We start from the raw sequence: 26,403 nt of genomic DNA, 5'->3' as shown, positions 1-26,403 counted from the left end.
AGAGGAAGGCCAAGAACCCCATGTAACCATCGAACGTCGTGCATTCTTCTGGATGCAGCTTCACCCACCTAATCAGTCGCAATGTGCCCATGACATTATTGGAAAACAAGTCTCTCTTCTTGGTGTGCACATAACAAGGACATGGAACAGCCCCAGGCTGCCTCTGTGATGAGGAACATTTTACAGGTATTTTACACTCCCCCAAAAAGGAGGCGGCAAAATACCAGAGCTCATGACAAGGAATTCAGTAAAGGGCAGCATTCATCATCAATGTGGTTCTGAGGGGACCCTATCCAAGCAAGAGAATCCCCTGCCATCCAAACAGTGGAGTTCAGTTAATGGAACTACCCCTGTGCAACTTTTACCACCATCTGTAATCGAAGAACCCCTGGACACTGGGTGCTCTGAGAAAACTCAGCAGGTGAGTGGCAAACTCTGTGCCTCTCCCCATGAACACAGTGGGTTGGTCTGGGTCACAGGTGTTCACCACGTACCTATGGGGGACCTTCTCATGTGTCTTCCGTCTCTCATTGCCCCATTTGGACTGTGTCTATAACTCCCCAGGAAAGAATTCATTTGGAGAGAAAGCTTGTCCCGTTTTGGGATTTGGTTGCAAATGGCCCCAAAAGAACAGCCCTCTTGGGCCCTCCATCCCATAAGCAGGTTCCCTCTTCAGAAGGGAGTTAAGGTGAGGCTGCAGTCAGGGGAGGGTCAGGTTGACCGTACCTCGCTGATGAGCTCTCCAGCCTTCTTTGCACTCTCTATCTGTGGGGAGCTCAGTGCCAGCCATCCCGCGCCCTTCATGCCCATCAGGTCTGATTTGTAGCGCACCTGCAGGAAGAAAGGCATTGGCTTTCATCAGGGGAGTGGCTGAACTTCTTGGGGCCTGTGTCAAAACACTCCATCACAACCTTTCAACATCTTCATTTGGGGCATCTGCATGTCCTTAAGTCAAGTTGTTTGAATTTGCGCGCTCTGCCAGGAATTAAATAACAGATCCTACATAAGATACAGCTAGAGCCCGCCAGTGAACTGGCAGGGTTGGAAGCAGAAGGTAATGGCCTGTGTGAATGGACCACTTAAAGAAAGAGCCGAGATGCGCTCCAGCCCACGCACCAGCCCCTGTGATTCTGGTTCATTTCGCAGCCACATGATTGGCTAACTGCCTTGACTGAAACCTTTTACACTGCAGTCAATAAAAGTGCTTTGAGCTCCAGATCAAACCTGCTGTGACTTGGACCAAATCACTTTACTGGCATGTGACTCAGTTTCTCTCTACAATGGCTGAAGGTCATAACAACCACTCTGAGAGTACTCAGGGGCCAAAGCCACTCTCTACGCTAGAGTATTTTTCCTTGTGGTAGTTTTGCGGGGAGTGGAGGGAGCAATGACAGCAGGACACTAAAAACTGGAACAAACGTAGATGCAGCTGGCTAATAATGTGCACGCCGTTTTAGTCCTTCTGTGCCTCGGTTTACCCCTCCTCCCACTGGTATTCACGATTCTCTTACATTGCAAAACTAAGCTCAGCTTTTTCCTTTTTTGTTTTTTTCAGTTTAAGGGCTCAGGTGATTAAAACCACACACCATTCCTGGGAGAAAATAAGGGGTGCTTTAAGTCATTGGGTCTGTTTAGGGGTCTCTAAAACCCAAAATTTTACTGCTATTCCTGGATGTGCCCAGAATTGCCCTATGATGAGATGGTCGCATGCCAGCTTTTCTTCTTCTCTTTATGAAAATTAGGTATTTTTAAAGATGGAAAAAGACTCTCTAAGGAAATCTAAATTTTGGATCTAAACGAAGTTGATAGCATTTCTGTCATTTAGATATAAGCTCTGCTGTAACGCAAAATATCACTCCAGAAATCAGCCTTTCCGCCTTTTTAGTTCCCTTTCATTTCAGGATTCACAGCGCTCCTCTCAGCTGGCCTCAAAGAGGGTCCGTTTCTGATCTACTGTCTGCTGGTTAAGGCCCCTGTGCAAATTCGACTCCGCTCTCCAACTGGTGCCGGAGACATCACTTGGGTTCGGGAGCAGGTTTCAAAACCCCATGTCAGTGAGATTGCTTTTTAGATGGCGATCTTTCAGTCTACACCCGCAACGCTTTTGCCTTCCACTCTGATAAAGAACAGAGAAAATTGGATAAATTTCTAAGTTAGGGAGAATAATCCTACAGGGCCTCTTCACAGCCGGGCCTTGCTCCTTTCATAAGCGAGATGAAGTGGGGAACGCTCTTTCAACTAGCCTTTTGTTGTGCTGAACAGTACAATCGCAGGTAAGTCAGAAAGCAAGATGCGGGTTCCCCAAAGATCTGACTGCGCCCCAGACTCTCTTATAAATGGATGGTCTATTAATATTTCAGCTCCCAGCCCAGCTTTGACTATTCACGCAGACCCTGAAAACAACACGCCTGCCCCAGACTTCACGATAAAAGAGGGGGAGGGAGCAGGGGAGTCAAGAAGGAGCAGCTACCCAGAGATGGTTTCGGAGAAGGGATTCTAAGATCATAGGAGACCTACTGGAGCTGCCCCACTGAATCTGGCATCCCCAAGGGGCGGTCTTGTGATTTTTCCTTGCACACAGTAAGGCCTGGAAGTCACCTGCAGATTCACACCTAGGGGATCCCGTCACCCCCATTTTGGAGCACTGTGTTGCAAATGCACAAGCTCTGTATTTTGGTCCCTGATTTCTAAAAAGAGCACGTTAACCATTGCACCCAGGAGGTGGCCAGGGGAAGGGTATATTTGGCATATTAATAAGCATCATTATAATCACTGCCTTGTGTAAGGTGTGTATTGCTTTAGACTCATCTTTTCTGTTCACACACCATCCTGCAAAGGAGGGGTTCTTATTTCCACCTACAGGGCAATTTTGGCATTCAGGAGGCTGTTCAGAGTCTCAGAAGAGCCACCAGCTGTCATCCTCTGGGCATGCCACACCGGGAGCCCTTAAGAGAACCCTCAGGAGCTAGAGCACCTGGATTTCCTAATCCAGCCACTTGGGGGAGCCAAAGAGCACCGAACCCGGAGTCAGGAGGTAAGTGCCCCACTTTGCCTCCGATTTGAAGAATGGTCTTGAGCAAGTCATTTCCCTGCTAGCTTTTGACCTTGGGCAAGTTGCTGAAGATCTTTAAAAATGGAAATAATACTAGTACCTACCTATTAAATATTAAATGAGAGAGTCGCTACAAAGTATTTAAACAAGTGCCAGGCCTAGAGTACGTATTCCATACCTCGGGGAGTCTACTGCCCACAGTCTCTTAGAATCCAGAACTAACAAGCTTGAACTTTAAAACACAGTGCATGAAGCATAATAGGTAATTTAAAAATTAGGCCATACATTCTCAGATTTTAATGCATACCCTGTTCCGTAAAATGTCAGCCTAAGATTGTCAAGCAATGACCATTTTGGGGGACAGACTCCTCATTTTAGACTGTTTTTCCTACCTTTTTAGTGTTAAAATAACCTTTCTTTTCATAAATAACAGTGATATAAACGGTAACAGTGATATAACTAACAGTGATATAAGGGAGGTTTTTACTTTAGTAAAATTAAAATCTGACATTATGTTGATGCTGCCATTTTAAACAAATTTACCCCTGAAGCCTGAAACCTGAGGCTACTACCCAAGTTCAAAGTCTCTGCGTTTCTGATGGAGAGCTGGAGGCCTAGAAAGTGAAGGGACTGCTCAAGGACACACAGCCAGTCAGTGACAAAGCTGGGCTTCCAGCGCACATCCTCAGATACAGCTCGGCTCCCTCCCCGTCCCCAGGGGGCCCCCCCTCATCTTCCTCAGGAGTCTGTCCTATCCTCCTTCCCCCCAGAATGAGCCATTGACTAGAGCACCTGAGTGCCACCAGGAGCTATTCTTGGGGACCGCAGGGTGGCCTTCTAGAACGTGGAAGGCCCTTCTGAGTGGGACTTGGGCTGTGCTTCAGGAGCTACATGCCCCGTGTGGGGCCCGATGAACTCGCCCTGCTCCACACTTAACTCGATGGTGAACAGCTCAATTCTGTAGTTCCAGGAAATTGTAACAATAAGTAGATCATTTTCATTCAATCACTGTATCATAATTAACCATCGATTACATGTTTAGAGCGCTCAGCCTGTGCCATAGCTAAACTAAGAACAGTCCCTGCCTGAGGGCAACCAGAACTGGGGGGCTTGAGCACCTAGAGAATGCAACCAAAACAGCTAATACGTATTGGTGTGTTTCTATGGACCAGGTGCCTTGCTGTGTGTCTCATATAGACCAGCTCTCCACTGAGAACCAGACTGGCAATCAGGTGCAATTTTGTTCCCCAAGTATAGGACATTGGGCAATATTTTAAGACATTTTTGATTGTCCCACTGGGGGAGAGGGGGGACTATTGGTATTTAGTGGGCAGAGGCCAGGATAGGCCCCCACAACAAAGACTTACCCAGCCCAGTATGGGCGGCGAGGGTTAATGTGACAACAGTCCCATGGGTTATGCTCTAAAATGACAGCGCTCTCCCCCTGGGCATGCCACAGGGCCTGGGGGGCCGATGTATGTGAGGCCCGTAAGTGCCCACCACGACCATGTCACCGTCACTACCATATCCCAGCTGGGGACCTGAGGCCTGCAGCGGGTGTGGGACTGACTCTATGGGAGCTGGCTCCAGAACCCTGCACCGTGGCCCGGGCAGGCCTAGTGCCTCCACCAGCCTGCTGCGTGTCCTTGTCCAGGGGGACCTGCTCTTTCTGGGCTTCAGTGTCTGCATCTGAGCCGTAGGAGGCGTGACTCCTCCTCAGTAACAGAATGGTAAGAAGTGTAGGTTCTGGAGCCAGTCCCGCCTCAATACCTCCCACGTGACTTCATCTTTAAAACGGGAGTAACAACGGTCCCTACCTCACAGCACGGTGACGAAGGTGATGGTAAGGGCAAGCAGTCAGTCAGTGTCAGCGGCGAGGACAATGACTTTCCTACCACCGCCATCGCTCCTACCATAAATGATCGAGCGCTTCCTCTTTCTCAGACCTGTCCCCTGTGTTGTCCCCCTCACTCACCCTTGGGTCTCACTCTGGCCTCAAACATGCTGAGGCTGCTGCTGCTCTGGGCCTTAACCTTGAATTTGCTCTTCTGTCTGCTGAGTGCTCCATCCCTTCCAGCATCTCTGTGGCTCTTGGCTCAAAGGTCACCTTTTCCATGACCACCCCATATTCAATCGCGGGTGTGCAAGGTACACACCCACACATTCACACCCTCCTACCCCACTTCCCTGCTTTGTCAGTCTCCACTGCAGGAGTCACCATCTGGCACACTCCTTAGTTTATTTATCACTTTTACCTCACTCCCATATAGTGGAAGCTCCAAGAAAGAGCACAGGGACTTTAGGACTCTTTTTTGGTTCATTGCTGACTATTGTATTCCCAGGACCTGGAATAATGCACAGTACATAGTAGGTGCTCAATAAATATTTGTTGAATGACGGATTGAATAATTCCAACCTAGATCACGTAGACTGAGCAAGTTGTTGTTGGGGGTAGGGTGTGTCTGAAAGACTAAGGAAGACGCAGCGATTATAAATCACACCCAGGCTTGGTGGGAGGAAGGTCAGGGGCTGGTGTGTGACCCACAGGCTCCCCTACCTCACTCTGCAGGGCATGAGCTTTTTTGGCCCAGGCCATCTTCAGGTCCTCAGGCAGCGCTGTGAACTCATGGCACCGTGTCCTGTAGTCATGGTTGCTGGCCAGGACCTGGGCCTTCCTGGCATGGACCAGGTGCACCATGTCCATGGGCAGGTGGTACTGTGCTTGACTGCCAGCTGCCTCCCTCCTGTACTGATTCTCGCTCTGCAGCTGGCCTACCCGCCGGCAGTGCTGGAGCCGGGGGTCATCGCTGATACTGCGGGGCCCAATCAGCTTCCCTCGCTCCTTCACGAAGTTATGTCTGTAGAGAAACTGCAAGGGAAGACGAGCTGGTCAGGGACCAGCATTCAGCCTACTGAAGTTCCATCTGGGCATTTTCACTGCAGAACCTAGAAAAATCACCCGTTCTTACACCAGGAGGTGATGATTGTAAGAGAAACCACAGTGAGGTTGGCCTGAGAGCATGCTTCCTCCCTGAGGGATGGACGATTAAAATATCCCTCCATCCTTCCTTTCTAATTACAACCAGATCTTCAGAACCAAAGCAAGGGCCCCATTCCCCATTCGTGTCCTGTGGCCAAGAGGAATTCATCAAAAAGGGTAAAAAGAAACGTGTACTATATCCATTCCCACTTGGCAAAACATTAAACCCAAAAGACAGGATCCATTTATTTGAAGTCCACATGTTCTGTGATTTGTTTGCAGGAAGGAGAAAGTCACCTTCATGTCCCAAAGCTATGGACGCTATCAGCAGACTGGCTGAACACAGCTGGCAAGCCCTAACGCCGACGTGTGGAACTACAGAGAGGCACGAGCAGATGTGTTAAGGCTGCATTACAATTTCCATTGTGAGTTTTCTTTCTAATTCTGGGTGGAGGTAGAAAACAGGCAGTTTACACAGTACGGGGAAGGGGGGAGGGAAATGGTTGCCCAGACATTGTAATTAGAAACAAATCGTCATCTCCTTCCTGCCAGATACCTTTGCCTGAATTAAGCTCTGATGAACAAAAGCTTTCTCCACACCCCCCCCACCCTCCGTCAAAGAATCTCATTTAGAACTAATATATTCTGCAGGTGACATCCTGTCTCACACGGTGATAGATTTGCTTTAATTCAGGAAAATCAGCCACAGACATTGTTTTACATGAAGTTAACAGAAATTAGGCAAGATGGAAGGTCATATCATTCAACTCACATCACTAGCTATGTCTCCAGAGACCCGAGCAGCCTGGAACGGGAGCGCGTCTATTGTCAGCTTGTAGCCTTGAGCGCGGAGATTATGCCAAGACTCCTTGTATTTTGCCTACAATAGAAACACATGTAGATTTTCTTTTTAAAAAAAAAATGACACGAATCCACGAACAAAGGCTACCCCTTTCATTTTGTAGTACGGTGTTCCAGAATCGATCTCTGACAAGCAAAAGCTTTCTATTTTGCAAAGAAACTCTCATTAGCACACCCATCGTACTGGGCTCTGTTACGGGCGCAACACATTTGTGAAAGGGTATATTGAACATGAGCGTCTAGAAGACACGTTTGTTTTTTAAAGTTTCTGTGAACGGCAGAAGGGTCACTATTAGATCCCATCTTAGAACCATACGTGGATTTGTGGGTGCTTGAACTTCAGCAACAAGAAAGGCTTACGTCACTCAGATTGGCTGCGTTTGTTTTCGCTCGGACGAACTCGGGCAGACCCAGAGTCATTGTGTACTGGTGTCTCGCATCCTCCCCTGCTGCTTTATACAGGCGCTGAGCAAAACAAAAAAAAGAAAAAGAAAGAAGAAAAGCAAGATAAGTGCTGTGCATTCCTGCAGTGCCGGAGGCCCTGCCCTGGTCGGCGGTGGGAAACACATCTGTAAAAGGCAATTCACTGTGTCCTGGGGAGTACACCTTCGTCTAGGGGGAGAGGTTTCTTTCAATGAAGACAGTCTCCCATGAGTCACACTGAGTGATCTAAAAGGAATATGTAAGAAATTGCAAGTTGCTTTTGATAAGGTTCAGGACGTGGTACCCCAAAACTTGGCACCTTGGCATATTGAATAGTTTGAGCTGAAGGAATTTGAGAAACGCAGGTGCTAGAAGGGCTCCCTTTGACGCCTGTCATAGACCCTCCAGGGAGGGATGCTGCCCTATACCTGAGGAAGGGGGAGCATCCTTATCTCTGATGATGAAGGAACACAGGACCAGAGAGGGGACCTCAGCAAAGAGACCTCGCTAAAATCTGCCCCCACTTTCCTGCACTTAGCTTATACCCTTGTCCCAGTCATCAGACCTCGTGCGAAAGTGCTCAGGTTTAACCATTTCTTCAGGTCCTCATTTCCTTATGAAGGTTCCCCTATCCCGTGAAGCTTAGATTAAAGAAGTGTTTAGGTTTTTCTCTTGTCAATCTGCCTTTTGTTACCAGGCCCTAGCCCAGAACCTAAGATGGGTAAATAAAAAGATATTTTTTCCTCCCCTATACTTTGCTCAGTAACGGTCTGAGGAAAGAAAAACACATTTAGGAACACTAACGAGGTTCTTCCCCTTGTAGACACTTTCCTTGAGGACTCAGCGTACAGACAACACAAGACCTGGGAAGGTTAAGTTCCGTAAGTGGGGTCTCCCAAGCCCTAGTCTGCATTCCTCACTAAAGCCCTGGATACCCCCCACCCCAGGGGTGAAATCACATGGTACTACCTCCAGTGGCCTCAGCCAGTACAAAAACATTTATTCACAGGATTAGAAATGGGACTGTAGATGCTGAGTTCTCTGAGCCCAGAGGCCTTCATAAGGGGCCTTGTTACCCCATAACACCCAGCTCACAAACCAAGCAAGGAAGGTTCACTGGGGATTTAAATTGGATAACATCTTTATACAAGCCCTTAGGATGTTCTTATCCCAAGCTGCTGTTTCTGACTTTGTGACTTGGGTGAGCATGGGAACTAGGAGTCTCAACAGCCAAATCTCAACTGACTTCTAAAAGTTAGAGTCAGAGGGAGAATCTTAAAAACTAAAGAGGATGCAACATTTAATCCTCTGTCAAGCTCCTTTCTGTTTCAAACTTGTCAGAGAGCCACTAAGAAGAAACAGAACTGGAAAGATGATTTTAGGGAATGAGATTCCTTCCTCTACATCACCATCTGATAGGGATAGTAAATTGACTAACTGATGACTGAGAAGATGAGGTAGAAATTGGAGAAGTCCGACCAACAATACACTCTAGAACTGTCCTTGGTGAACCACAACCCCGCCCTGCAGAAATCATCGGAATGACAATATAAAAGTGGTTAGCCGATATTGGCTGCCGGAGAACAAATGAACGACAGACTGGTACTTCTCAAATGTTAATGCGCATTCAGTGGGTCTGGGGCGGGGCCTGAGGTTCAGCATTTCTAGCAAGTCCCCAGGGGATGCAGAGGCTGCTCGCTGCTCTGTGATTGCGCTTGGGGGCAAGACACGGGACTCAGCCAGATTTCCACCTGAGCCTTCTTTCCTTCTGGGCAATATTCAGGCTCTGTGTAAAGACATTCCTGTCTGCTAAACCTCCCCCCAAACCCACACCCATTCACATACTTTTCATAATCGAGCAGGTTTTGTTTTTTTTTTTTAAAGCCCATTTATTCCAAAACCATCAGGAGGAGAGTTTACCTCATTGGTGATCTTGTTGCTGAGTTTTGCGTGAAGGAGGCTGGGAGTGTCTGTCACAGACGTGTACTTGAAGGACTGGGGGAGCTGACGGTATTTACTCTGAATTCACACGCAAGAAGGAATAAGAAGGAAGACTCGGTAAGATATACAACCGGCAGAAGAGCCAGCTCTTGCAACACTAATTGTAAAACCTGCTTTTGCAAAGGGTGTTAGCCTGTCACCTAGAATCTAGTCTCTCACCTGCTCCTGTGACCTCAGAACTCAATGGGATGAAGAAGCAGAGAGGGGCACAGGACAGAGGGACTCAGATGCTTAAAGGCAGGAAAGGGAGAGCTAGTCCTTTGCTGTGACTGTGAACGTGGCTATTGAAATTCAAGTTTGCAATGGCTGTTTTCTTTGCTCGCTACAGATCCAGGGCTCCTCACCTTTGGGAACATATGAGAAACACCAGTGCAGCTGAAACCATGTATATATTTGCCTGCGCCCACCCCTGGATATCAGGATTCAGGAAATCATCAGTAGACTCAAGGCTCTGGATTTTTTTAAAAGTTCCCCAGAGGACTTGAATGTGCCACAAGGTTTAGAAACCACTTGGTTTGGAGATTTCATTGGAAAAGCAAAGAACAAAGTTAAATCTAAACTTTGGTGGATTCCACTTGCCCAGAGCTCCTAATAATCAATGTGTACTCAAGTCGTCAGCCCATCTGAAGCACCCAGCCTGGCCACTGACCACCCCCGCCCTTTGCGGGGCCTTCCATTATGCCCTCCTGTCCTTGATCTACCAGAAAGGGAAGTCCCAGAGCCCTCTCAAGGGTGAGCAAGGCTCCTCAGGACTCAAGGAACTTAGGATGCTAGACTCCTATATTTTTACCAACAAATTATCACCAAGCTTAGAGCCACTATTTCATATACAGCAGCCAGAGAAGCACGGTACTTAAATTAGTACTGATCCTCACAAAAACTAAGCAAAAGAGGTATGACTATCCCCATTTGACTGATGAAAAAGCTGAGGCTCAGAGAGGGCAGGCGACTGGCTTGAAGTCACACAGCAAATGAGTGCTGGCCTGGCATTTCAGCCTCCATCAGTTGGTCTCCAAAGCCTACCCTCTCTATGCTGTACCGCAGGGCCGGTCTCCAAAAGGATGACAAGGAAAGTATATCTTATGGGTCAGTGAATAATTCTTATATGTTAACAGAGGAACTGACTTGATACCTATCTGCAAAGCTGTCTTAAATGCTGTTGGGTCTGAATAGAGATTCCAGTGAGAAGAGAGGCCAGGCAGGAGGTTACCAGCCAGGCACCAGTGTTAACAGTATCACACATAACTCACTTGCACAGCAAAAAGCAAATTGATGGTTATACAACGACTTTTGCTGTAGAAATATACTCGACACCCCTCACCCCCTCCAGTCCCGGTTACCTCGCTGATGAGTTCAGATGCTCTTTTTCTCCCTTCAATCTCTAACGTGCCTGGAATGACACAGGCAACACCTCGCATGAAGTTCAGGTCCGACCGGTACACATTCTGTGAGGAACAACACCGGGAGTCAGAAAAGCCAAACTCACAGAACGAGGAAGCAAGGAGAAGCCAGAAGACCCACAACAGGACAGCATCGCAGCTAGAACGCAAGGCCAAGCCAGTCCCCCCTGATGACTTACACTCAGCAAACACACTCCGTGTTAAGGCTCATTAGGGACAAAAGTGTACGTCAGAAGAAAATTCTGCTGCCACTTGCCTCCAGCTGTTAGAGAGCTGCTGGGTAGATTTTTATCTGAATGTGGCCTATCAAAAAATAAACGCTGGAGTGGATTGTGTTAGAAAGTCAGTTGTCTTGGGGCAAATGTGGAAATGGTTTAAGAGGTCTTCTCAAATAAAACCCAGAAGCAGAGGGTGGCATTAATGAATCGTGGGTTAAGAAAGAAGAAATGAATCCAGAATCACCTGGCAAAGGACCATCTCGGTCTGCATGGGTGGGGGCACATGTGGGTACCTGACTGATTTGGGTTGACAGTTTAAAGGGGCCCCAAGTTCACTCCCCTCCAGCCACTGTGGTTCTCCTGGGCATGCACGCTGCCTTCAAATCACCCTTGGAGACGTGGGCAATTGAGGGCTCTGCTCAAGTGACAGAGGCCCCTGAGCTGAGCCTGGCAGCTCCCCATTCCTACAGCTGTTCCTGACAGTTTATGTCACTCAGTAAACACTGCACACGGGCCTAAAGTCTGAGATGACAACAGACACCCAGATCTGAGTGCCGCTCTGCTCACAGGCGCTGCCAAACCAGGATGCAGGATTGGTGCCGTGGTTTCTTTTCTGACACAGGCCCATTACTTGCAAATCTCACAGCACGAAAACCCAGCAAGCTGGGAAGTAAGGCTGCCACTGCCTGTTGGGATGAGATATCCTGCATTTCTTTGGGAGCAAGGAAATCCTCAATGCCTCCCCCCACCCCACCGTCACCTCCTGGACCCTCCTGCTTCAGCAAACTGAGGTGCGCTAGGAAGGCACATCCAGACTTGGGATCCCCCCTTCTCATTTAGAGTTGTGTGATCTTGGGCAAGCCATTTAACTTTATCACTTCCCCTGTAAAATGGGAACAAAGACCATTGGGAGAGGGTCATTTTGATGTTTAAATGAGATAGTGCATGAAAGCACAATGCTTAGAACTCAGCAGAGGTACTCACTACATGATTGCTGGTATTAGATCGTGCAGTTATGCTTACAAAGCACTAAGCAGGAACATTGGGGTGAAGTTTCAAAAGAAACCCCAGGTTTAGTATTACACTTCTCCGGAGCCCCCCACCCCCACCCCACCACTGAGCCAAGGGGAGCTGGCAGGTCACTTACCACCTCATGGTCAAATCAGAGAGGAAAGGGCCCTGGGACAGATGCCAGTTCTCCTTACCTCGCTCTGCAACTTGTGAGCTTTCTTGGCACAGCTGAGCCTCAGGTCTTCCGCCAAGGAAGTGTGCTGGGGGAGCGGGTGTCTATAGTCCTGGTCGCTGGCCAGGCTCTGAGCCTTCTTGGCATGCACCAGGGTCACCATGTCCAACGGCAGATGGAACTGCGCCTTTGAGTGTTCAAAGCCTTTCTTGTAATTCACCTAGAGGGGCAGAGAGATCAACGGCAGCTATTTCAAAGCCTCCATTTGCCTCAGGAGTATCAGGGACAGCAACTGCCATGTCACTGTCCCAGGTAACCCTGGGGGGTGTTCTTGGCAGGGCCAGGGATCCTTTCTTTGGGGACAGGACTCATCCCCAGGTCCTAATGCTCACCGCCCCCAGCTCCTGGAGGTCAGTCCTTTGGATGAGAGAGATCCACAGTTCCCCCAGTCAGGGAAGATACAGATGTTCGAGGGGCAGATAAAATGACAATGACTTCCTTGCTCAAGAGTGGCTCTTCCCACTTTCCAGAGGCAAGAGAATGCATGGCTAACCTGAGTCCTCCCACCAGAATCCCTTCCCTTCACCTTTTCAAGTTCAGGTTCTAGACACCAGGGAGTTTCCTCTTAAGCCAGCTTATGAAGACCTTCTTCAAAGCTTTCCTAGGAAACCTGGGAGCCAGGTGCAGTGGGTGGATGCTAGGAAAGTCGGTTCTGACAGGTGGGTATTCCCAAGAGCCCAATATGTATCCCGAGGGAGAAGGGGGATGGGCGTTTGTAGACCACAAAGTCCATTATGGTCCTAGGAGAAGCTGTCTGCACATCTGTGAAGCTCACTCCAGGCTTCTTGGGAATCAGATACATAATCACCACCTCTTCCTTTTCTATCCTTCCCACGGACTTCCGACTTCCGGAAGCTCCAGCCACTCCTGCCTAACCCGGGAGTCCCACCTCCACTAATCCTCCCCTCACCCCTACCGCAAAGTCAAGGGCAATTCCCATCCACCCCATGCCCTTAGGCCAGCATCCCAAGATGGAAAGGGGGAAACAATGTTAGAAATGGGGACACTGAGGCAGAGAACATATGAAGGGGCGGAAAGAGTGTGAGATGTGGAGCTGGCTCTGCCCCTTTCCAGCTGATCTTAGGGAGGGGCTGAGCCACTCAGAGTCTAGGTCTTCTTATCGGTAAACCCAGGACGAGTAAACAGATGAAGTCCCTAGAGACAGTATGATAGTTAAATGAGATATTGCATGTAAAAGTGTTTGGTCCTCTGTATCATGTCACATATTAGATTTCATTGCTGCCATTAGCCAACTCACATGTGTATGTGCAAGGGGACAGGGTAGACACACACATGTGTGAACATCCAGTGGGGTGAAATCAAGGGTTGCAATCTGAGAGGCCTCCAGGAGCTAGACAGGCAGCAACACCTAGTGAAGGAGAAACTGAGGGAGGAGGGGGTGGCTGCATGGCCAGGAGGGCACAGGCCCCTTCAAATGCAGCTCCCTGTGATCAAGGTCAGCTGTAACTTTGAAGACTCCAAGTCCAGCTTCTGGCCAGAAGTCTAAAACTTTTACATAAATTCTCTGTGTTTAAATGCTTGCAATTAATTCACTCTGTAAACCAAACAAAACACCTCTGCAGTCCAAATCCAGCCTCCAGGTCCCTTTTTGCGGCCATTGGCCCAAATCATAGAACACCCAGCCTCGAAGGGAGTAAGAGGTCAGCTAGCCCAACCTCTCACTTGATAGAAGAAGCAGCTGATATCCAGAGGGGCCAATGGACCTGGCCATGCCCCAGGGAGTTAGGACAGAGCCAGCACCCACAACCAGGAGGACAATGGACATCAGTTGGCTGTGCGTGGTGGGGGCGGGGGCAGCTCTGTTGCATGTCCTCCCACTTACTTCGCTCTGCAGCGAGCTGGCATGCACTGAATGCGAAAGGCTGATATCATCTTCCAAGCTCCGGGAGCCGAGCATCTGCCCTTTCATTCTCTCAAATGCCTCTTTGTATTTGTACTAAAGGGAAAAAGAACAGGAGAGAAGAACAGCTCGGGGACACAGGACACGGAATGGAAGAGGTGGGTATTGGGCGAACATGTTTTGTTCTTTTGACAGTAACTGGGGGAGTTAAAAGAAACGCGTGGGAGTCATCAAAAGGCCTGTTCTTTCATATGCAAGACTCCCAATGACTAAAGGGCTGGGGTGTGGAATGGCAGGCCGAGCAAGTACTTGGGCGGCCCACGCTAGAAGAAGGTGGGTGCCTTGTTAGCAGTCTCTTCACATGGACTTGCTTTAGGAAACCGCTTGGCGGAGGGTGCATTTCATCTGCCCAGGGTCCATATTTACAAAGCATCTGGCTTTGTGCCGCAACAAGGGCATTTTTTTGTTGTATGTTCTTTCTCACTTGTTGTTACCTGAGATCCCTAACACAGTCAGTTGGGAGAGGAGAGGAGATTATCCACAGGCAAAAAAAAAAAAAAGCAGAGGTTAGGGACAGAAGGCACAAAAATCGGTTAGGATTAAACACTGTCACCGAAATGGAGTTGGATGCTCACATCGCTGATGATTTCACCAGACGCTCTCGCTGCCTGGAATGGGATGGCATCCAATCTCAGTTTATATCCCCCATCTCGAAGTTTGCTCCAGGACTCCTTATACCGTGTCTGTGGGGAAGATGTGCACTCATACAGGCGTCATGCAACCTGGTGGCTGCCCACACTCCCGTCACCAACATGGGAACCTGGTTTGTTGTGGGTTTTTCTCCCAGTTGGGAGTCAGAGATCATTGGGGCTTAGCGAAAACAACCAAAGAGCTGGATCCTGCCTCCTGCCCACCCTTGGAGGGGAGATTCATGGGTGGAGGGTAGGGGTTAAAAGGCAAGAGCTTTGGAGCCAGAGAGACCCAGGTTTCTCTGAGCAGCAAGTTGATTGCAAGAAGGAGGAAGGGGGCTGTATGCGCCTGGCCCTTTATGCAGGATAAAGAGAACCCAGCTGCCTCTACCCAAGAAGAGGAAGAGGGGCTATAGAGACTGTGGAGATGAAGGCCCCCTTTATCTCCTTGGCACAGCCAATGGATAGACTCACCTGTATCCTGATGCCCGTGCACCAGCCCCACAGTACAGGTGCCCTTTGCTCTAAGGCATTTTTCCTAGTCTCCTCCTTGTAAATGACCTTGACTCTCTTGCAGAACCAGCTCTACCATTTGCAGGGCCCAGTGCAAATGAAAATGCAGGGCCCCTTGTTAAAAAATATCACACATTTCAAGATGGTGACAGCAGAGCATCAAACCAAGCAGAGCCTTCTGGGCACAGGACACCGTGCATCTGTGCAGGTCCCCTGCGGTCCCGTAACTACAACCCGTGCCCTCCACCTGCCTCACCTCGCTGATATTCATGGCATTCAGCTTGGCCAGCAGGACTTCAGGGAGGTCAGCTGTCTGCGTGTAGTGGTGCTTTATGTTTTCTCCTTGTTCCTTGTACAACCTCTGTGGGGGGAGAGAGGTTTTGCATTAAACCCAGAAGCCTCTCCCAAGCAGGCATCAGCCAAGTTGAACTCCAAGAGACAAGGGTGCTGCAGCAGCCACCTCCCCACAGAGACAGGATCACGGGCACCCTGCCTCTGTCGAGATTTCACAGCCAGCATGGTGACACGCGCCTCATTCTCTCCTAAGTTCTATATCTCCGCTCAGAACGTCACAGGCTGAAACTTTCCCACGGGTTAACGCTCCACTTGCAGCACGCTGTCGAGAGGGGTGGCAAGTGAGGGACGAGGTCTAGTTAACATCGGTAACTTTGTCATTAACTATAAGCCGGGAGAGGGCATCAGAATTCAGGAGGCGGGAGAGACAATGGCGCTCGTACGGGGGAGGTTTCCCCTGGACTGACTTCATTACTCATCCCCTCTCCCATCTCCAGGATTCGTGTGCCAAGGACTGTCTCCTGAGTGGGTCTGGGGCACTATCACCCAGAATTCTGACTCGGGCGGACGATATTCTAGTACTGACTGAGCAGTGACACAGGGAGTTGGCCTCAGGCACCAGAGAAAGTTTCTAAACAGGGCTTTTTTTCATCCCAAATCTCATTCAATGTGTCCAAGTTTCTATGTATCACAGCAGTGCCCCCTAGAGTTGGTTAGGGTAAGGAAGAAGCACGAATTTGTTTTCTTTGTACAAAAGTTCTTGTTTCTCAGAGTTCAGTTTGATTCTGATGGGCTGATCATCAAGATATGCTTAACTCCTAACCCCATAAGTTTGTAAATCATCCCAGAAAACATTCTGACAGGTGCTCAGGCCATTTCAGAATGCCTGTCGAATAAGGCACGGCCTGAATAATTTGCTCAGTTGGGAAACAAAGGGAGAGAATTTTGAACCCCCTCCCCCCAAGGTTTGTAAATTTTCCTTGTGGCAAGTTGAAAGGCTTGAAGATATTTAAAAGGTGTGTTTGCTCTGCATAGAGATCTCTGGGCCTCTCTCAGTAGAATCAGCCAAACAGGGCTGATTCACGTTTTTTTAGGACTTCATCATTCAAATTACATTCCAATGAACCCTTTGCTGAGAGAACAAAAGGCCAGATCTTGATTCATGTTAAACTGAGAATATGGAAAATGGCCTGAAAGTTTAGTCTAATGTACAGACATCAGACCCAAATCAGTTTCAAAGCCTTTGGGAAATTCCAAGAGGAAGAATTCCTGCCCTTGGGTCCCAAGGAGCCCTGGGCGTGGCTTTCATTTTCCAATTACGGAGAATTTCACCCAAAAGTTCCAGTTCTGAAAACAATGCTTTAAAATGAAAAAGGAGCAGGGGAAAGCCCCACCACAGACAAATCGGTGAGACATGCAAATCGGGAGAAACGAGGGCATGGGGCAGTGGGGTGGCGGAGCCCCAGTTGGCATCTGTATCCTAATGAGGAAGCACCCCGCCAAGGTGAGTCTCAGCAAAGGACAAGAAGCTCCTTCATCCTTAGAACAACAGAAGGAGCAAGCCAAGAACCCCTCGGCTTCAATCGCGGTGTTGAAAGAAGCGCCCACTCTTACAGTCATAATGTATAGACATTATCGCTTACATCCACTGCTTGGGTGTAACTAATTCTGGCCTGGACCATCTCCGGAGTGTCTTTAATACTGGTAAACTTCAAAGCATCTGGATGCTGACGGTACTTCTTCTGTTGAGCAGAAAAAGATCAAAGCTGTGAATTTTGTGCTGCTCTTTCATGCCATTTGAAAGAGAAAATCATAGGTTGCTCGAGATTAGAGTGAATTTGTGAACATAATTATTATTCGGCTTCCTCCATCTTTATATCCTCGGTGACTTCAGGTTAATATTTGTTTCCATTTAAGAATAACCTCATGTCAATTAACATTAAAGTATTTCTACCTGGTGCAAAGAAAACATCTCAAAATTAGGTTATGCCAGTAAAATACTGTGGGATACACTTAGAAAAGGATTTTTTTTTTTTAACTAGGCTTCAAATACTGTCTCCCAGTTGTTTACATATCTTAGTTTGGGTCTCCCAAGCAAGAAAGAGCATTCCTAGTTACGTTTATCAACTGAAGCTTTCTATTTTCTTTCCACACAGGGCTTGGCAGAGATGAGCACAGTCGAAACTCTCGCATTTAACAGTTAGTGATGATACACTAATCACTACTGAACCCAGTTCAGTTAACATGCACAGTAATTCTTTATACTGTTACAATAATAAGAAAAAGGCTGATACCAGTGACAGGAGTTGTCACACAGTTTGAAAGACACTGAGACAACAACAATTACAAAAACTTCAAATGCTGGGAAAGACCCATAAACCCAATGTTGATTCTAAAAATCATGCTTAAATTAATTCCTGTTTGGTTTTCAATCAGAGTACATTTCTGGGAGGCTAGAATGGTGGCCATCTTTGTGGAATTATGATGTGTATCTTTTCTCAAAACACACATTTATTTTATAAATGCTTCCTCATTTATCTAGTTGGACTTTTGTATACTGGCTTGTCTATAGAAGACACAGCTCAGTATGCGTCACCTGTCTCTGTAAATAAAGTTTTATTGGAACACAGCCACTCTCAGTCATTCTTGTACTGTCTATGGCTGTTTTCATGCTACACTGGCAGAGTTGAGTAGTTGTGGTGGAAACCACGTGGCTCATAAAGCCAAAAATATTTACTATCTGGTCCTTTACAAAAGGTTTGCTGACAGCTGCTTCAAAGGGTAGGTGTGTGAGCGTTTGTGGCTCTTTTGACAGAGCCTCACATTCCATCGGAAAATTAAGAGGTCAGCCCAATTTGACACTAAGCGGGAGGCAGGGCAAACTGAGTGAGATAAGATGGTTGGGTAAAGTTGCTAAAAGATGTCTTGACTTACTGAAGTTGGAGGACTCGTATGAAGGATAGAAGGTAAACGAATTTGTTGAGTAAGTTTTGCAAAATGAGGTGGAAAATTAAGACTACCGTAGGATAAATAGTTCCAGAAAGATCCCTTGGCTGCCAGGCGTCAATGCATGAAGGCATCGTCTTAAAGTTTAATCACCTGCATAATGGTCTTTATTCTTTGTGTCTTTTTATGAGTGGGGCCCATGTTGAGAGCTTGGGACCCTGATTCCCCCTGTTTGTTCCTGTAAGTTTCCCACGTGCATCTTCCTAATGTGGCCTTTCCTTAGTGAGACTGAGTACCCAGGGTCTTCTGGGCCTTGAATGCTGACTGACGTTCCTGAAAAGTAGGGCAATCAGAGTGAGCCTGCTTTTGAAACCAGCTCTGTGATGGGTCAGGTAACCAGAACATTCTCTGGTTGTCCAACAGCAATGTGGAGTAAGTGTGTTTGCAAATCCAACATAGGTGTCTTTCTGTTTCAACGACACATGCAGGCTCCTGCTATGACTGGAACAATGTCCCAGGCAGCTTATCACCAACACTGCAACCTCCCGGGGCTACAGCCATATGGCCCCCACCCTGAAAAGTCCAGGAGGACCAGGCTACTTTGAAAGCAACTAAACTCGTGCTCACTTCCCTTCTGAGCAAGCCCCTGTCCAGACAGACGTGAACAGGGGCGGACCTGGGTTGTTTGAGGGAGTATGTGCCCTCTGTGAGTGTGAGCCAAGGACAGCTGCCTGGTGTGTCTGGGCAAGTGGGGCTCCACATTTCAGCATGTCTGGAAGTATTTTCAGTTGTCACAGCTGGGCTGTAGGTGCTACTGGCATCTAGTGGGCTGAGACCAAGGATGCTGCCAAACATCCTGCAAGGCCCAGGATGGTCCCCACAACAAGGATGGTTGAAAGGTCCATAGTGCCGAGACAGATAAACCCTGATCTGCTCAATGAGGCTGTCCTAAAAATGTGAGGAAATGCCCCTTTTCATAAAGCCGGAATGCCGTCGGGTCCAGGTAGAGTGGTTCCAAAGAGACAAGAGTGAGGTTTAAATAGAAGTAATACCCCCCAACAAGAGAGAACTATGTCACGTGTTTGACACCATATGAATATTCAAAAACTGTTTACCCTGTGCCTGAAAGAAAGGGAGAAAATGTGCAAAAAATCACAAAACGGCATTCTGGGAGCAATAAATGTATCTTTTCATCATTTCTCCCGTGTTGCTTCATTAAAAAGGTAAGTTAGTGGGTAGCAATTGAGCTCCCGTTTGATTGTCATTATTATTCATAATAGCATTTGTCACTCACTTTGTTTTTGCTGGGGCTCTACGGGCCCCTACTGGGGTGTGTTTGGTATGTGGTTTCTCTCTAATTACCAGCCCCAGTCTGGGGGTTGAGGTCTTTCATGTAGCTTTGCCTTTTTCTTTGCCTTTTGAGTGGAAATTATTTTAATTTTATACAGAAATGCCACACGCCTAATGCAGCCAGGCCTGTCACACGCTGTCAGGAAATCTCACCTCGCTAATGAGTTCTCCTGCCTTCTTCGCCTGCTCCACATTTAATGACCCGGTGGCGACCCAGCCTGCGCCTTTCATCCACTTCACATCTGCCCTGTATTGGTTCTGACAAAGGAGAAAGGGAAAAAAAAGAAAAAAGAAAAAGAAAAGGCAGGCCATTGTTGGTGTGCAGACATTTAAAGGGCTATTAACAGCTCCTGATGTAGCCTTGGTGGCAGCTGAGTCAAATGAGATGCCACTTTTGTCTTATCCTTTCCTGCTCCATCACAGGTAAGGCTCCAAAAGGTAAATTAATTTCCTCTTTAATTGGAGCTGGTCCTTGGATGGTGACTTCAGGCCCCACCCAACGCTACTGGGGGCGAAGAGGGGCTGCGGAATCAACCTTGTCCCTCATTAGGGACTCATGTCTACCCTGAAAAAAGGAGCATCCTCGGTGTCTGCTTTCCCCAGTTTCTTGTTTAAAATGACATGCAGGGGAGAAGAAAATGAGAATTCACAACAGAAGCCAGGTGGGGAGCTATTTGAGGGAATTTCACAAGACATCCGAGGCTTTCCACGCAGCCAGTGCCTGCCTTGCAGCTCACCTGGGTGCTGCAGGGAGGTGGGGGTGGGTTTCTCATTTCTTTACTTGTCCTTGATGGAGTAGTTTTGCTGGAAAGCCATTAAATGGACACATCTCTACAACTAGCATATCCCCGATGTATCCTGAAACAGCTCCACCTGCAAGGGTGCCTACACGGTCCCCTGGGGATCCAGCTGGCAGATGCTGACCTACCTTTTCAGTCTACCCACTTTCTTGTACAAGAGTCAACCGAAGATAAAAGAAAATAGAACCAGGTGGATGATATAAGGAAAAGGGGAGAGGGCTGTTGATTTGTGAGCTGATCATTTTAAAAATAGGGACTGCTAACGCTGGAATGAGAGTCAGAGATGGACTCCTATAGGAGGCCACAGTTCAGAAGGTCACAAATTCATTTTCCTCAACAATAAAACGAAATATGGCAAACGTATGCAGAACAGAATTCCAAGAAGAAAAAAGCGGCTTTATAATTATCCATTTAGTCATATAGAATTTATAATGGGCATAATTTGAATAAGACAAACCATGAGGAAACTAAAATGTTCCCACCTCAGGACCCAGCAACAGGTATCCCATAAGTATAAACTATCGCGTTGAAGGATCTGGGAAACCCTTGCACCAACTCTAGCACGCACACGCACACACACACACACACACACACACACATAAATGGAGCTTACATCGCTCTGTAAACTGTAAGCCTTCTTGGCCCATTCCACCTTCATGTCCGTGGGCAAAGCTGTAAAGCAATGTGACGCTGTCCTGTAGCCTATGTCGGTGGCCAAATGCTGAGCCTTGCGGGCGTGCACAAGGTGGACCATGTCCAGGGAGACGTGGCACTGGGACTTGGAGTCCTCGAATCCCTTTTTGTACTCCAGTTCACTCTGGACCTTGGACATTTGCAGTGAGTGGCTCATTTGCGAGTCGCCCTGGGCATCCTTTGCCCCAATGAGCTTCCCTCTGGACCTCTCATAATCCTCCTTGTACTTCACCTAGATGAGAGGAAGAGAGCCGGGGTAGACCAGAATCTCCTAAAAAATTGCAACGTTTCAAGCCGCAGGCACAAAAGTTGAAACAAAGCCATGCAATAGGACCCTAACAGTATTGGTGCCATAAGACCTTTGCCTCCTTTGAACGTTTCATCAGACAGTGAAATTAAATATTACTGCTCATCATTCCCTTTTTGCCTCAGCTGCCAGGAAGCTCAGAGCCACAGAATACTCAGCTCTAGAGCAGTCTTCTCCCAATTTCCTGGTGAAATTCCACCTTTTGTATATATTACTTGCCATTACTCTTCCTGGATTTACTTTAAAGTGGCCTGTTGCTTTCCTGAAAGTCACTTTAAAATCCTTTTTTGGTATTAGTGAGAACATTATAAATAAAAAGTAGTCATGAAATAAAAAAGGCACATACTATCCTAATACAACGCCTGTTTGAGAAGGGAGCTCCAATTAAAAAACAACTGGGACACCTGAACATTCAGGAACATGGAGAGCCAAAGGGAGCAGGTACTAGGCCAAGAGCAATGAGGATTGGAAGAAAGAATCAACATGGAAATGCCTTAAAAAGTGTAACAGGATACCAGCATACTATTTTTAACCTTGCCATTGCTGTGGCCATCAGGACACTGGGCTCTACTCCTACCTCTGCCAACGACACTGCCAACAGCAGCGTCACTATCTGCCACCATTTACTGAACACTCACGCCGGGACGGGCGCTGTATAAACCTGTGCCACTCACAGTGCATCTGCAGAGCAGTGCTGGTTGTGACATGTTACCCTCTGATAAGACGAGGACCTTGTGTTGGAGTGGAAAACAGGTGCATCACCGAGCCACTGTTCAGTAGAGCCGATGTCTCTCTCTCTCTCATATACAATATAGGTGCATAACATATATTATTTAATACATACACAATATATCATATAGGTGGTATACATCCGCCCTAAGTGGCAGGATCCGTGGAGTCACGTACACGCTGCATGCTGACTCACCTCGCTGGCCAGGTCCTTCTTGGCTTTGGCTGTCAGGAAGGCCAAGGAGTCAAGACGCAGCTCAAACCCTTTTGCCTTCTGGTTTTCCCAGCTGCTCTTGTACAGTTTCTGAGGGGATTTGGGAGAAAAGAGGTCACCCTCACGTGAAAGGGCTCCCCTACTCTCTGTAACAACCACTCCAGAAGACAGACACCCATGACGTCTTTCCCAGAAACCCCAAGACCACAGAAAGCCTACAGCCTGAGTACAGCCAGGCCTTCTCGTTCCTGCCTTAAGGCCTCTTGATACACATGGCTCCAATCAAAAGAAGCAGAAATTGGACTCTAGAAGCCTTGAAAAATACTGGGGGTCTTCATGGGAGCTTCAGACATGCCAAAGGTGGAGGAACACGGGGCAACACACAGAAACACTTCTGAAAAGTGTTCTCCAGCTCTGTCCATGCCCCACACCCAGCCCAGCAGCTGCCCCAGCTGCATTCATTTCTCCTTCTGCCCCACCCAGCCTCTAGTCCCTTTGGGTCTTTTCCTTAATTCTCCCATTTCCTGTTCTGCCTCCACCTCCAAATTTCAAGCTCTTTCTTCTGGAAGTCTCTTCAGCCTTTCTGTGTGTGAATCAATTCAGCCTCTGTTGCTCCCTCTAATTCTTTCCTCTACCCATTAATCAGCTCCAGACCCCAAAGACCTGGGAGCTGAGTGGAAGAGCAAAGGATGCTCCTCAAGAGCCACAAACAGGAATGTTGGGACTATGCATATTCTGCATCTAAGAGTAAAGCCACCCTGTGCACAGTCCTCTGAGGGCTTTCTGCCTCTTAGCTCATTGAAGCCTCATAACAACCCACTGAGGAAGGGACAAGTATTACCTGCATTTTACAATCGGACAACTGAGAGCAAAGTCACACACCTAGTAAGCGGCAGAGCCAGGGATCAAACCAGTCTGGAGCAGATATCCCAGCTCTCACTCCCTCCCCTATGACACTACTCTTAGGGTGTTTCCACTCCGACCCCAGGATAACCCCTGCCCCCTACCAGTGGCTCAAGGCTGTCCTCCCCATAAAACACTGGTCAGGAACAAGCTCTGCTAGACGAGCTGTTTACAACGACCAGATGTCTGTAATCTGAGTTGACATGCCAACATGGCTGCTTGGGTTTGTGGCCCAGAAGCCTTCCCAGGGAAGCAGGGCCCACACATATACCTCGCTGAGATTGGCAGCATTGGCTCGGGCCTGTAAGAAGAGAGGTTCGTCCTTGCTGATGCTGTACTGGTGGAGGGACTGCTCATTTCCTGCCTTGTAGGTCACCTGTTGGCAGAGAGAACTGGGTCACGAGCAGGTGGCAGGTGGAGGGATGGTGCGGCATCACTCATGGATCTTTTTGTCTGCTTGGTTCTTCCGGGCCTTGCCTGGGAAGTCCATCACAAAAGTGCCCAGACCAGGCAGCAGCCAGCAGGATCCAGTAAATGAGAATTAAGGCAGGAGAGATGATAGGAGAAAGAGAAGCAGCGGGGAGGAGTTGAGAGAAGAATGTGGCCGGGGAACCAACCCGAAACCCCTCCAAGGTTTTTGTTTTCACACCTTTCCCCTGAGAAGAAACTGATCTCCCAAGCTGTTCTCACCTACGCTGTCCACAGCCTCAAAAAATAACCCACCGGAGGGCGCAGATGAGCATAGACTCCCCAGATAGGAAAACTAGGGAGCACACTCTGCCTCTCACATCCCCATAATCAATCCTAATGCATTCATAGGTTCTGACACCTGGAAAGTGAGCAGGGACCAAAAAGACAACATGAGTGAACATCTCCATTCTTTTCTTTCTCTCTCCCTTTCTCTCTCACCCCCCAACTTGAGTTTCCAAACAGGGGCTTTCTGCTGACTCCTTATGCTAACTGCATCCTTTCTGGCAGGTGTACCTGGACCTTTAGCAGGGAAAGCTAGGAAGGTCCTGACCAGACTGTAGCAACCACGGTACCTGCTTGGTGCAAGTGCACAGCACGTGTTGGACACTGACGTGTAAATAACATACGTGGAGTTTCTCTGCTCTGCCCCCCACACTTGAGCTCAAGTGGGCATGAGATGCACAGAACCCATAAGCAAATGTCATCATCCCCCAAGATAATTCTCTACTGGCTTCAGAATTAAGGACCCTCTGATGAGAGATAGAAGGAGGGAGAAAGAAGAAGAAAGAAGGAACTAGGCAGTGATGAAAGCTGAAAGCAATCAAATCAGTTGGCATCTATCCCCAACAACCAGGGAGAAGTGGTGTGTGAGGCAGGGAGGCCTGGTGACCAGTTCCCACAGACAGCCTGGGAGCCTGCAGAAAGCTGGGGCCAGCCTATTTAAAGGGACAGTTCTTTGTTGGTTCCTGGATCGTGCCTGGGCAGCACCTGCTGTTGTCCTCAGAGGTTCCCAGGCCCATGACACAGCAGCTTGGTAGAGAAAGAGCAGCCCAGGACTCACCCCACTCTGCAGCTCTTGGCTCTTCTTGGCATGCTCCATCTGGGAGCTGTCGGCCACACTGGTGAACTTCAGCTCATCCACCCTCTGCCTGTAGTTTTTCTGTTTCCAGAGAAAAAGGTCACCATAGTACTAGGATAACACACATGCACACATATGCATGTGAACTTTCTGTGGCCCAAGCATTCCCTTGGAGGGGATAGTCTACCTAGTCCTACAGCTTAAACAGGACCATGTGGACCCGACACTGCCTGCTCCGTTGAGATAGTTTAAGTTGCCACTATTGAGAGGGGACTTGACTTTAAATCCTGTATGTTACTAGGTGCCCTGACATGTGCCCATTTTATAAATCTATATCTGATCCAGGACAGTGAAGTGTAGGGAACTTGGACTTCATAGTCATAGAGACCGAGGTCCAAACCTCACCTCCACTGCCTTCCAGCTTCATGACCTTGGGTGCATCACTTAATCACCTGAGCCACCTGTGCTTTGACGGTACAATGCAAAGCGGAGAGAAGCTGCCTTGCTCTGGGGGGATGCGGAGGCTTCAATGCCATGCTTTCCCTGGGTACCGTTCATGAGCCAAGGAAGTGTTCACGACATTAGCCACCACCATCACTCACAGCACCGTCGTGATTATCGAGGAAACATCTGCTCTAAGGAGGGGAAGCAGCGGAGCCACGGAGAGGTGGATTCAATCTCGCCATTTCTTAGTGTTCTAGGTCACTGAGGTCTTGTCCTTATAGTGTCCCTATCTCACAGCCACAGAGTAATTGGAAAAATTTCAAATGTGCTCATTCTGACCCCCACACTCCACAATGGGCACTTCTTGTCCTTCCCGGAGGTTAGTTCTTCAGGCTTTCCCATTGGAGTTGCCAGAGTGGACAGGAAAGGTAGCTGCTGAGGATGGGTTGTTGAAGCAAAAGTTTCATGTGGTGGGGAGATCGGAGATGAACAAAACCCCCAGGGCTGTCAGTAAGAGGGTTATAGGTACCAACTGAACCTCAAAAAGTGACTGGAATATTAAAAACTCCAAACCACCTTCCCTTAGGAAAATAAAATTCCAAAGCAAATATTTCAAAGACTCTTGCAATTTCCTTTCTACTCCCAGTGAGATGAGTGGAAAACTCTCCCACATAATTGAAGGAAGTAGTGCTGCCCTTCCATGGTTGTAAATTCCCACTCATCCCAGACTCTACCATTTTGGCCAAAGTACTTATTGAGGAGCCAAGAATTCACGTTGTACAGGGCACAGCAGGGACATTAAAAAGGTGAGGGGATATTATCTACATGGCCCTCAAGGAGCTTAACAATTAGTAGGCACAGGAAGTAAGATAGAAATGAACATTCCTCAGGCTGAATTCATTCCTAAGGCTGATTGGGGCCCCTTAGCACACC

General features: G+C 48.1%; 1 protein-coding gene and 1 long non-coding RNA gene across 9 annotated transcripts in view; one reads left to right on the top strand and one right to left on the bottom strand.

Moving 5' to 3' along the window:
- Window positions 1-26,403, bottom strand: part of NRAP (nebulin related anchoring protein) — a 65,084-nt gene that overhangs the window by 8,193 nt on the left and 30,488 nt on the right. For all 7 annotated transcript variants that reach the window (XM_045191512.3, XM_045191513.3, XM_045191517.3 and 4 more), the window contains 16 exons: window positions 25,009-25,107; window positions 23,749-23,853; window positions 22,557-22,664; window positions 21,245-21,556; window positions 19,985-20,089; window positions 17,179-17,277; window positions 15,498-15,602; window positions 14,675-14,782; window positions 14,022-14,135; window positions 12,141-12,338; window positions 10,658-10,762; window positions 9,237-9,335; window positions 7,254-7,358; window positions 6,805-6,912; window positions 5,610-5,921; window positions 727-831 (listed from right to left, as the gene is read on the bottom strand). In XM_045191512.3, the coding sequence (XP_045047447.2) occupies window positions 727-831; window positions 5,610-5,921; window positions 6,805-6,912; window positions 7,254-7,358; window positions 9,237-9,335; window positions 10,658-10,762; window positions 12,141-12,338; window positions 14,022-14,135; window positions 14,675-14,782; window positions 15,498-15,602; window positions 17,179-17,277; window positions 19,985-20,089; window positions 21,245-21,556; window positions 22,557-22,664; window positions 23,749-23,853; window positions 25,009-25,107 (2,187 nt within the window). The remainder of the gene's footprint in view (window positions 1-726; window positions 832-5,609; window positions 5,922-6,804; window positions 6,913-7,253; window positions 7,359-9,236; window positions 9,336-10,657; window positions 10,763-12,140; window positions 12,339-14,021; window positions 14,136-14,674; window positions 14,783-15,497; window positions 15,603-17,178; window positions 17,278-19,984; window positions 20,090-21,244; window positions 21,557-22,556; window positions 22,665-23,748; window positions 23,854-25,008; window positions 25,108-26,403) is intronic.
- Window positions 9-19,941, top strand: LOC123479262 (uncharacterized). 2 transcript variants are annotated; one of them, XR_006654823.2, is made up of 5 exons: window positions 9-421; window positions 2,838-3,034; window positions 6,315-6,457; window positions 14,142-14,197; window positions 17,692-19,941. It is a non-coding gene; the product is annotated as an uncharacterized lncRNA (long non-coding RNA). The 2 variants fall into 2 exon arrangements; XR_006654822.2 differs by having other exon boundaries at window positions 1,902-3,034.

This window comes from Desmodus rotundus, chromosome 4 (genome assembly GCF_022682495.2).
Source record: "Desmodus rotundus isolate HL8 chromosome 4, HLdesRot8A.1, whole genome shotgun sequence".
In the NCBI taxonomy this organism is placed as follows: domain Eukaryota; kingdom Metazoa; phylum Chordata; class Mammalia; order Chiroptera; family Phyllostomidae; genus Desmodus; species Desmodus rotundus.
Note: the sequence above shows the minus strand (reverse complement) of the source record. Positions and strands in the feature narration are given on the sequence as shown.